Raw genomic sequence first — 12,817 nt, forward strand, 5'->3', positions numbered from 1 at the left:
CGACATTGGGGAGACAGGCCGCCTACTTGCGGAATGTTTCAGAGAACACCTCTGGGACACCCGCACCAACCAACCCAACCGCCCTGTGGCTCAACACTTCAACTCCCCCTCCCACTCCACCAAGGACATGCAGGTCCTTGGCCTCCTCCATCACCAGACCATGGCAACACGACACCTGGAGGAAGAGCACCTCATCTTCCTAGGAACCACCTAAGAACCCTCCAACCACAAGGGATGAATATAGATTTCTCATTTCCCCTCCCCCCCCCCACCTTATCTCAGTCCCAACCCTGACTCAGCACCGCCTTCTTGACCTGCAATCTTCTTCCCAACCTCTCTGCCCCCACCCCCTCACCCCCTTACCTTAACCTCCTTCCACCTATCGCATTCCCAACACCCCTCCCCCAAGTCCCTCCACCATACCTTTTATCTCAGCCCGCTTGGCACACCTTCCTCATTCCTGAAGAAGGACTTATGCCCGAAACTTCGATTCTCCTGCTCCTTGGATGCTGCCTGACCTGCTGCGCTTTTCCAGCAACACATTTTTCAGCTCTGAACTCCAGCATCTGCAGTCCTCACTTTCTCCTATGGAATGAGCTGCCAAAGGAAGTGGTGGAGGCTGGTAGAATTGCAACATTTAAGAGGCATTTGGATGGGTACATGAATAGGAAGGGTTTGGAGGGATATGGACCAGGTGCTGGCAGGTGGGACTAGATTGTGTTGGGATATCTGGTCGGCGTGGACAAGTTGGACCGAAGAGTTTGTTTCAATCTCTATGACTAAGATTCCAGGACACTCTGCTTGCTCCTGTAACTTTGAAATTGTACCAGGACCAGGGCACTGATCCAGACCTGATCTGTGCACCATAACCCGGTGAGCTCTATCAACCTTCACCCGGTCTGCCTCGGCATTGCAGCCAAGAAACTCTGGCAGCCAGTCTTCAAAAAAGCTTGCTAGCTGCCCACCTTCCACTCCCTCAGATACCCCATCCACCTAGATTCTTTTCCTCCGACCTCGATTTTCCAAATCATTGACCTGTTCAGTCAAGGCATGGACCTGTTTTGTGAGGGTCTTGATCTGCCACGCCAAGGACTTGACCTGTCTCAGACATTGCGACCCACTATTCAACCTCTTCAACTCGCTTCCTGAGCTCTTCCAACTCCTTCTCATGCTTTTGTAGCATGAACGAAATCGGCTCTAGCCAAGTATGATTGTCTTCCAACAATTTCTTGATCATTCCTCAGACCGCCACGGGTTCTTCAGTGACATTCCGCTGCGCAGGTCCTTCTTCCTCGGCTGCCGAGAGAGCAGCTGCTGCATTCGCAGTCGCGGGTTTGCCCAATGTCTTTGGCAAGTGTCCCATGTTTTGGGGCTTGGCTGTATCAGTCATAGAGATGTACAGATGGAAACAGACCCTTCGGTCCAACCCATCCACGCCGACCAGATATCCCAACCCAATCTAGTCTCACCTGCCAACACCCGGCCCATATCTCTCCAAACCCTTCCTATTCATATACCCATCCAAATGCCTCTTAAATGTTGCAATTGTACCAGCCTCCACCAGATCCTCTGGCAGCTCATTCCATACATGTACCACCCTCTGTGCGAAAAAGTTGCCCCTTAGGTCTTTTATATCTTTCCCTTCTCACCCTAAACCTATGCCCTCTAATTCTGGACTCCCTGACCCCAGGGAAAAGACTTTGTTTACCCATCCATGCCCCTCAATTTTAGTAAACCTCTATAAAGGTCACCCCTCAGCCACCGACGATCCAGGGAAAACAGGCCCAGCCTGTTCAGCCTCTCCCTATAGCTCAAGCCCCCCAACCTTGGCAACATCCTTGTAAATTTTTTCTGAACCCTTTCAAGTTTCACATCTTTTCGATAGGAAGGAGACCAGAACTGCACGATTCTGTGCTGTGAACTTCACCCAACAATTCCTCCAAGATCAGCTGTAAATTTCACTGTTTGTTAATTTTCCCAGATGCACTCCGATATCCAGCGATACATGAATTCAAACATCAAAGGCAGTAACTGTGCAGGTTCTCTCTCTCTCTCTCTCCTGCACTGTCCTCACCATGTGCTTCCTTTGTCTGTTCTTCTCCCTTTTAAAACTGCTGTTGGATGCTTTCCTTTTGTCATCCCCACTCACTCAAAAAGGATTTACAGTAGAACCTCTACTATATGAACATCAATCATCCGAATCCTGGACCATCTGAACAACGTCCCAAGGCCCTGCCAAAATAACACCAGGCAACCCAGCATTCAGTTATCAGTTAAATAGCATTATGACGTGCACTGCCAGATAACCAAGAGATGTTCGATAACTGGCACTCAGTCAGCTATCGGCTAACTGCCACCATGATGTGAATTGCCGGATAATCTAGAGACACTTGAACAACCCGCTCTCGTGGATTACCACGTTTCCAGCCACCTGAACTTCCCGCCCACCTCGCTCAATCAAGGCTCCACTGCAAATGGATTTAAACGGTGTCACAACTGTTTTATATCAATTTTCTCCAAAAAAAACGTAGTGAGTGAGTGTGTGTGTGTGTGTGTATGTATGGGGTGGGGTGGGGGAAGCGCGTTAAAATATCACTACTGTTGACGTAGAGCTCAGCAAGACAGATCTACTCTGATCACCACCATCTTGGTTCCCCTCGTGGCCATTGTTTTACTTTGTCTGCTAGACCTCAATTTTCAATATTTTATTTATGCTTTCAGCCCATTGCTTCTATAGCCATTGGGTCTGTTTCCAACATCACCATGCCAAAAGCTGAAACCAACTTATTTTTGAAAGCTAGCAAATGGATTCAAGGACACGGAATGTGTAAAGAATGGGACTGTTGATTGAAGTGTGTTTTCTTTTACTTCTCACCAGACCTAGCCCCTTCATCAGCATCTCACAGCTGCTCAACTTGAGGCTGTTCCATCTTATCTACTGCTGCTGCAAACTATAAGACCCTTCCACTGTGCTAATGACAACAAGTGCATACTATCGATTAGCTCTCCAAAAACCCTTGAGACAGCCCTGTGTGCTGAGACCAGCTGATAGAGAACAATTTTGGACTTTTCAAAATAGAGGAGGGACTAGACTATTAACCCCACAGGGTATTGATTAAATTTTTGTCATTATGAAATAGCTCCTTTGTGAATAACAGGCTAAAGTTAGGGTGTATGAGTAACTGTGAAGCTCCTTCCCTAACTTACTATGGTTACTTCAGTATTATAGGCCTACACCACAAGTGCCACTTTTAAAGTTTTCATTCAGGAGATGTGAGCATCACAAACATTTATTGATCATCTTTAAATGGATGCCCACACTAAATATTTTAGTCAATCTTCATATTTGGCCACAGCTGTAGCAGAGAATGGACAACAGGAGCTCTGTGAGAAGGGGTGGGTGACGTGAATATAATTACTTAAAAACAATTTCAAATAGTGTCTTGGACATGTTAATGACAATATAATGCAGAACAGAAAAGCCGTGAAACAACAGTTTAGGAAGGGTGGAACAGTTTGGTCAGGAAATGGGTTCACAAGGGATAGGATTTAAAATATGGACAAATTTAGATTTGAAGACGACTGCTGAGGTAATGGGCAGCTGAATCTTGAATGATAGAATAAAGGATCTATGAGGCAAGGAACAGCCAAGAGAACCAAAAGCCAAAATCAAAGTATTTAAAATTTGAGAGACTCCATAGTTCAGCCTGGTCACAGAAATAAGATAAAAGGGACAGGGCTACAAGGTTACAACTCAAAACCAGGGACTTTAGAATGAGAGAAAAATAAAAGCTCCAAGGAATTGAAATTCATAGGACAAAGTTGCTTTGTCTATTTTGCAAGATGGTAGCAGCCAGTTTTAAGAGGAAGATAATGCCTTAAAAAGATGATTTTTGACAATAACAACTATTATAGAATTGAGAAAGGAAATTAGTTTCCAATCAGATAGTGGAAAAGTGTCATTTACATTGGTTCAAAATTAAGCAATTTTAAATATTGATTATTTAAAAATTCTTTAATGGCCTTGTCACCTCCTTAATCTCCAATCTCCTCCAGCCCCACAACCCTGAGATATCTGTCATCCTCTAGCCTCCTGAATATCACCCATGTTAGGAATTACAAACAATGCCTTCAGCTGCCTCGATCCTAAATCCTGGAATTGCAAAACTAAACCTTTTCCACATCCCTACTCTGGTTTAAGTCAGTCACTTTTTAAAACCCATCTTTCACTCTGCTTTTAGTCAGCTTCGCCAATATTTCACTTGGCTTACTGTTAAATTTTATTTTGACAATGCTTGTGAAGCACCTTAGAATGTTTTACTATGTTAAAATCTCTATATAAACTGCTGTTTTTGGGCCTGTAGTATCATTTGTATCAGAGCACAGTTGCCTGTTAGGCGTCCTCCTACAGCTCACTGTTGAAAAATTATTCAAATTTTGTCCCACACCAGGGCATCTTAACTGCCTCCCATGTTGTTAACTCAACTGCAAAAAAAAAAAAATTCAATAACAACTTACATTTATACAAATTTTGAACACGGTGAAAAGTCCCAAAATGCTGTACAGGATCATTATAATGGAATAATCTGAAATTTTGGTACTGTGATATTGGGACAAGTGACTAATGTACAATCAAAGAAGTAGGCTTTAATGTGTGTTTAAAGGATATGGGCAGACAAGTTTAAGGATATAAATGCTTATGTTCAAAAGTTCAGACAGGTCATTCATTTAAATATTATAGTAATAAAAGATCCCAACATGTTTACTGTTCAGGAAAATGTTCCATTAGAAAATTCCCATTGTGATCAGGCTGACGATACAAGTCTAATTATAACCATTCACATGCAACAGGCAGGACCAGTTAAAATTATTTGGGATGGGAGAATAACACCCGGAAACACCAAATTTCTTTCCAAAACCCGCATGGGAAATTTTAGGTTGAATAAACTAACTATTAAATTATAGCTTATCTGGAGTTTCGTGATTACAAGAGAATAATTAAACTGTGTTACAGAACCACCTGTTTTAATTTTACATTCTTCATTTTTCCTAAGATGATTAGTAGACAAAATTAGCATTATAACGTGCAATATTGCTCACGTGAGGCACCTTATATTCCTGAAAGTTATTGGTGATCTTATGTGTTACTACACTGTCAGTAATCATTATGATGCAGTGTGCTCAATGACATTACGTTTTGTGATTTACTCTTTCTGTAGTTATGCAGACATGCATGTTTGTGAAACTGTTGCCTGAAGAGAATGAGGAATGCACAATTTTGGGAGAAATGCACAATTTCCTCTTCAGTTAATGGTCCAATTCTCCTTCAAAATACAGTTAAATATGGCTGCACCACACTATCAGGTAGTGCATTCCAAATCCTAACCACTCATTGCCTTAAAAGTCTTCCTCCCATGTTGCCATTCCTTCTTGAAAATCACCTTAAATTGTATCCTCTGGTCTTCAATTCAACCACCAATGGCAATGATTCCTCTCTATCCTGCTCTGTTCTCACGATTTTGAATACCTCTACTAAATAGACACACACAAATTTCTCTTCAAGAGAAGTCTATCTATTGTTAAATAGTAGTTCCTCACCACTGGAGCAATTTGAGATTAATTTCTGCACGCTTTCATACTTTCACATCCTTTCTGAAGTATGCTGCCCTGAACTGTACAAAATTCTTCAGATCACAACTTCCTCACCTTTTTGTACTCGATACCCCGACTGACAAAGCCCAAGATACCATATATATTTTGTTAAACACTTTCTCAACCTCTAGTCATATTCAATGAAATAGGCACGTATACCACCCTCAGTTCTCGCATCCACTTTAGAATTGTACCCTATATTTTATATTCCTTTACCTACAAAAGTAAATTGTTTCACACTTTACCACATGATTACCCATTTCAGCAACCTGTATCAGAAGAAAAAAACAGGAATGACCAGTAAGTTCTATTAAGACAAACAATAAAAAATTAAACAAGAAAGTGTGCTTCTGAATTCAATAAAACCAAATCCACAGAAACAAAAAATTTATTTCCAGTGTTTCCAGGGACATTTACAAACCATTTGTCTCTATCTGTACACAGGCTAAATACAATGTTGAATCTGAGAAAACAGTTCTCATGCACAGTTAAGACTCTCTTTGGAGATGATGAAAAATGAGCAAGGGAGCAGTTTCTCCAGAGACCACTATCTACATGCCTATGTTACAAAGCTTTTCTCAAATCTCAAATTTGAAAAAGCTACACATGAAATTATATACACATTTAAGTATCTTTACAGAAACTTTAAAAATTCAAGTCCAATACAAAGACTGTATTAAAAGTCTGATTTTAAAAAAAATGTTAAGATTCAACTGGAATGCCTATCATGTGGAAGCTCTATTTGTTCGGTTAATAAAATCTGGAAAATTATCTTAATTTTTTTTGTCTTGTTTATAGATAAAACTTCATTTGTTCACAGTAGATTTCTAGTATTTTTGAACTAAAAGACAATATGGCACCCTATCTAAACCAATTTTCTTTTGTGAGATGAGGCACTTTCTTAAGCAACTGAAGTTCAAACAATTAAGTTCCAATAAATGTTTGATTTGCTCGCCTTTATAAGCCGATGCAAAATATATGCAGCAGTATCCAATTGTAGAGCACGTAAGATGAAGGTAGGAATTACTGATCATGCTGTGAGTAGTTTATGGAATTTTACACTGGAAGGTTTCAGCACTTGATGCTCTTTTGTACTGAATTCATAAATTCATTTTATACAAAAGTTTATCATTTTTCTAGCCATCAGTATCTGCTGTAAAGAGCTTCCACAGCATCCAGCACAGAAACCAGCCTGTATTATAGGCAGAGCATCCACCATTTCAGAATTTAAGTAGAGAAATATGTACAGGAGTCATAAAAAAAAAAGCAGTATACTGTTTGATGAGCAATTTGCTGTACAATTTTTCGCAGCACTAGACATAAATAATTGCAGACCTACAAGTACTGATAGAAGCGAGACTTGACTACTTGATTACTGGATATTTTATGGGGATGAGCATCAACAGTTGTACTAAAATTGCTTTTTCCCTTGCTTTGGAGGCTTTCACCGTTCACTTGGCCTATTGAAGGTAGTGGGCTCGATGATGCCGAAGGAGAAGGCTGGCTGAGTTGGGGCAAACTACTACAGTTGCCTGCATCTTCTTTGGATGATGCATGCAACTTTGAGTTTGTTCCTTTGTCTAAATTAATGTCCACAGTTCTTGGCTCAGAGGCCTTTTCTGTGTGCAAATCTGACGTGCTAGTTCGTAAGCGCTCACGTGCGAGCCACTCTGTAATGGAGAGATCCTGGGATTGGCATTTTGGTTTCAGACGGTCCACTGCTGATAAGTGTGACTCATCTCCCCCACTCCCTGCATTACTTTGAGAATACTGTTCTTGTGCTTTCCACGCATTTAGAACACTGAGCTCTGAAAAATCCCTATTTCCTCCCATGGTGTGTCTTCGTCTAATGTTTTTTCTTTTACTGGTCTCTGAAGAGCTTGACTTTTGTAGGCCAACCCCAAACATGTCATCTGCAGAGGTCTTTAGCCGTAGTTTTAAACGCTCTGTGATTTTCAGCTTCCAAGCAGGCTCAACCTTATCATGTTCATTTTTTATGAATGAAGCCAGACTGCTTGTAGATTTCCCTTTCTTCATCACATCAAACATTTTGTATGGTCTAGTTGACTCTTTCTGCTCCTTTGTATCACTTGTTACCTCACTATCACCCTTCAATCGAAGAGACTTTTTCTTTGATAGTGTATCACATTCAATTAGCTTATGTGAACTGAATGTTGTCCTAGCATCCAGCCCTGTTGTTGAACTTTCTTCTGTTCCAGTCTTATCACTTCCTTCAGAATTTCTCCTGATATTCATTGCTGTATTATGTTTCATTACATGTAGAACGTTTTCAGGTGCACAACTTGCAGCAAAAACAGAAAAGTCACTATCACTATCTGTTTCTACATGGTGTCCTTCACTAACAAGTTCACTTCTTTCATCGTCAGCCTCATCACCTTTGCTTTCCATCACTGACTGGACTTCTGCATTCAGTATGTGGGAGTCTATACCTGGAAGGTACATTATAGAAGAAGTTGTGGAATAGTCTGATGTGATGGAACTTACATCCGCAGATGCTGCATCGATGTTTTTGACTTCTGACTTCTTTGACTTACTTAAGTAAGCTTGCTGCAGAGAGACCAGAGGTGAATTGCTGATTGTGGAAGCTGAGAAAGTCATATCAATGTGAGAGTTCATATTACTGGCAGAAACCTCAGCAGTAGAAATAGGCATTGTGCTTGAAATTAATTGTGAACTGAGACAACTAACATTAGGCAAATCTGTGCATTTTTGGCAGTATGCTGGGAAGTCTTGCTTTCTGGGGCTTGTTTCATCTACTGTGACTGCTTCTCTCATTCCATACTTTTCAATCAAGGCCATAGAAAAGGTCTGATTCTTTTCATCTTTACTGTCTTTCTCTTGCAGCTCAACGTACCAGTCATTTTGTTTTTCCTTCTGTTCAGCAAAGTCAATTTCATTTTCAGGTTCTCCTTTACTCCCTGGTTTCTTAGTTGCAGCAGTTTTGGAATGGTTTGATAGTTCTTTCCTGGAAAATACATTTTCCAATTCATCATCTGAACTGCTTTGTTGTGGCTTTATATCCTTTTTCTTTCTTTTACGGCTGGCTGCAGCAAAGATGGATGACACAAGCAAATCCCTGCTGTACTGATCCTTCCCGGATCCCCAAGAACCCTGTTAAATGGAAAGGCCAGTTTTTGTTTGGGTGTGTTGAGGGGGGGTCAAGGAGAGACAAAAATTGAAATTTATTAAACAACCTTTCTCCCCTGTTAGGCACACTAAACAATGGCACTTTACAAACATATTACAACCATGATTATAAATATTGTCCTAATAGCCACATTGAATAAAAAACACAATTTAGAATTCTCTGACATCATTTCACAGTATTGTTCAGATCTTAAAAAGATAAGCAAGAATGCAATGGAAGCCAGCCCCAGTTTCTACTTTTTTTTAGGTGTTGTGTAATTCTTTTAATTTGAATACACCAGTGACAGAAGCAGCAACTGAAGAGTCAGTTACGTTGGAGTTTGGAGAGGGAAGGATGAAAGGGTGAGGAGAGAGGAAGGAAAGAAGCAAGAGCACTTTTCCGGTGTTTCTTGGTTTACAGAAACAGTCACAGTATAAACAGGACAGTTCTTTGGACCAAATTTTGCTCCAGGGATCAACTATAAATAGATGCAGAAGATACAGTTACACCATGTCATCCCTGACAATCCAATATTTAATTCTTACAGTCTCTGGAATATCTTTCCAAATAAAGTTACAGTTAAACAGCAATGAACTGATTATGGCAAAACAGTTTTTACTTAAACCTTTGAAGATAACTTAAAATTGTGGAACTTTTACAGACTCATGTTACAAACAGATGACACTGCAAACGTTTCAAATTCATAAGCTTGATATTTCCCCATTAGCTTGGATAGCCCTTTAATAATTCGTAACCTGGTGCCAAAAGGTAGTTTTGCAAAAGCAACATCAGTTTCTGCATTGTTCAAACTCGTTCAAATTTTGCACATGATCTGGAGGCTCCTACGTGACTGCATAGGCCCTTACAGATCACACTATTTATACTTGGGTTTAGGATGTACACAATGATGCAAATTATAATGTAGATAATATAATACCTTACCAAAAAAGGTATCAAAACAAAAAAAAGGGTGAATTTAGTCCAGTGAACAGAAATCTTATTTATCATTTGGAAACTGTTAATTCAATTAAAAAGGATGCAATAGCAGAGCATTTAGAAACACATAATATAATTAAGCAGAATCAGCATGACTTTATGAAGGGGAAATCATACCAAAGACATTTGTATAATTCTTTAGGAGATAAAATGCAGGGTGGATGAAAGAGAACCAGTAGATGCAATTATATTTGGATATCCAAAAGATTCTGATAAGGTACCACAAATAAGTTAACTACTTAATAAGAGGCTGCAGTGTTGGGATTGTATATTAGCATAGACAGAGGACTGGTCAACTTATGGAAGACAAAGTTGAGATAAAGAAGTGCCACAGAGGTCAGTACTGGGGCTACAATTATTTATGGACGGATGAAGTGAATGCTCTAATGCCAATATTTCAGATGACAAAAATAGGTAGTATGTCAAGTAGTGAGGATGACACAATCTGCAGAGGGATAAGGATAAGTTAAATGGGTTGACAGAAATTTGGCAGATGAAACATAATATCAGAAAATGTAAGGTTATGCACTTTGCCAAGGAAGAATTATTTAAATGGAGAAAGACTGCACACAGATGCAGCACAGAGGGATTTAGATGTCAATGTATGAATCACAGAAATGCTAGTATGTAAGTTCATCTGTTTTATAGGGAAGGCAAATCAAATGCGTGCCTTTATTTCAAAGGGAATGGAGTGTAAAGATAAGGACTGAGTGTGTGTTGCTGGAAAAGCGCAGCAGGTCAGGCAGCATCCGAGGAACAGGAAAATCAACATTTCGGGCTGGAGCTCTTCATCAGGAATGAGGCTGGGACCTCGGGGGTAGAGAGATAAATGGGAGGGGAGTGGGGCTGGGGGGTGCAATAGGTGGATGGAGGTGGGGGTAAAGATGATAGGTCGGAGGAGGGTGGGAAGAAAAATAGACAGGTGGGACAGGTCATGAGGGCGGTGCTGAGCTGGCAGGTTGGAACTGGGGTAAGGTAGGGGGAGGGGAAATGAGGAAACTGGTGAAGTCTACATTGATGCCATGAGGTGAAGGGTCCCAAGGCAGAAGATAAGGCGTTCTTCCTCCAGGCATCGGGTGGTGAAGGAGTGGCAATGGAGGCGGCCAAGATCCTGCGTGTCCTCAGCAGAGTGGGAGGGGGAGTTGAAATGTTCAGCAATGGGGTGGTGGGGTCAATTGGTGTGGGTGTCCCGGAGATGTTCTCGAAAGCGAGAAGGCATCCAGTCTCTCCAATATAGAGGAGACCGCATCGGGAGCAACAGATACAATATTGTAGAGCGCTTTAGACAATATCTCTGGGACATCTGCATCAAATCAACCCCACCACCTCGTGGTCTCCTCCATCGCACTCCCTCACCACCCGACACCCGAGGAAAAACACCTTATCTTCCGCCTTGGGATCTTTCAACCTCTGAGCATCAATGTGGACTTTACCAGTTTCCTCATTTCCCTTCCACCCACCTTATCCCAGTTCCAACCTTCCAGCTCAGCACTGCCTTCATGATCTGTCCCACCTGTCAATCTTCCTTCCCACCTATCCGCTCTACTCTTCTCTCCATCACCTTTACCCCCACCTCCATCCACCTATTGCACTTTCAGCTACTTTCTCTCCAGCCCCACCCCTCTTCCATTTATCTCTCCACCCCCAGAGGCTTCCTGCCTCATTCCTGGAGGGGGGCTACGGCCCAAAACATCGATTCTTGTGCTCCTCAGATGCTGCCTGACCTGCTGTGCTCTTTCAGCACGATTCTAATCTTGACTTCAATTGACAGCTGCTCACCACACCAGCAGACCATTAATGGTAAAGTAACATGACCATTGATGAGAGTGTACCTACTTCTGGTATAAGAGGCCCAGCTTCAAATCCCACCTGCTCCAGACACGTGTACCAACATCTCTACACTGATTAATTAGAAATAGGTGCTAAATAATGGAAATTATACAAATCAGACTATAGGTTCCTATGTACCCTAAATTTTGGGTGAAATGTGATTAAATCCACAAACAGGTGTAACCAGTCTAAATGCGCCATTTTGACCTGGGGGATGTCTTGTGTTGTGGGTGATTTAATTTTTGAACGAATAAGGGATCATGAAAATACAAGTGAAACCTGGAATGTACACTTGGATTCTGATGACATCTGTGCAAAACAACATGGATAAATTTCAAACAAGTATGAAGTAAATTGATCGTGAGAGGAATGATGAACAGAGATAGATATTGCTTCTTGAGCTTAACATACAGACAAGTAGTCCAATCACAAAGTAATGTAAAAAGTAAAAATTGGCTGCAGTATGTTCTCTCAACTAGGAATTCAACTTCCAAGAGAGCAGTTTAATTGAAAGAGTTTCATGTGGCAGCCACCTTGACATTATAACCAAAAAGGCTAATGGAATAAAGGTCTTTCATCTCAAGCTGTATGATGCTTCATTTCATGTTGTCTTGGTCAGATCCTATTTGGAGTACTGCATTCTGGTCATCTGCGAAAGATGTACTTGAGGAATAAAGCATAGGTGCCAGTATTGGACTGAGGTAGACAAAGTTAAAAATCTCACAACACCAGGTTATAGTCCTACAGGTTTATTTCGAGGCACTAGTTTCCGAAGCACTGCTTCTTCATCAGGTGGTTATGGAGCAGAATCATCTTCGAAAGCCAGTGCCTCCAAATAAACCTGTTGGACCATGACCTGGTGTTGTTTTTATGAGTTAAAAATCTCAATGTCACAAGGTGTTTCACAGGCACGTTACCAAACAAAGTAACAAGGTCAGAAAAAGATAGATGGAGGTTGGGGCAAGATCAAAGTCATGGAGGACTATGAACACAATGCTGAGAATTTTAATACTGAGGTATTATTGGACTGGGAGACACCACAGATCCGCATACAGAATGGTAGATGAGCAGTTAGTTATAGTAAAGGTAGCAACTTATGGACGGTTTAGAGAGTGAGGTAAGAGGTCAGTCAGGAAAACACTGGAATAGTTGACACTGGAAGCAGCAAAGATTTGAATGAGGGCTTCAGCA

At 41.2% G+C, this 12,817-nt stretch overlaps 1 protein-coding gene across 3 annotated transcripts in view; it reads right to left on the bottom strand.

The window, feature by feature from the left end:
* Nucleotides 1-6,022: 6,022 nt before the first annotated feature.
* Nucleotides 6,023-12,817, bottom strand: part of LOC140480713 (rho GTPase-activating protein 21-like) — a 232,140-nt gene continuing 225,345 nt past the window's right edge. For 2 of the 3 annotated variants that reach the window (XM_072575976.1, XM_072575977.1), the window contains one exon: nt 6,023-8,784. In XM_072575976.1, coding sequence (XP_072432077.1) covers nt 6,988-8,784 — 1,797 coding nt within the window. In that variant the 3' untranslated portion in view covers nt 6,023-6,987. The remainder of the gene's footprint in view (nt 8,785-12,817) is intronic. The other variant, XM_072575979.1, reaches the window with a different exon arrangement.

Source organism: Chiloscyllium punctatum, chromosome 8 (assembly GCF_047496795.1).
Source record: "Chiloscyllium punctatum isolate Juve2018m chromosome 8, sChiPun1.3, whole genome shotgun sequence".
In the NCBI taxonomy this organism is placed as follows: Eukaryota; Metazoa; Chordata; class Chondrichthyes; order Orectolobiformes; family Hemiscylliidae; genus Chiloscyllium; species Chiloscyllium punctatum.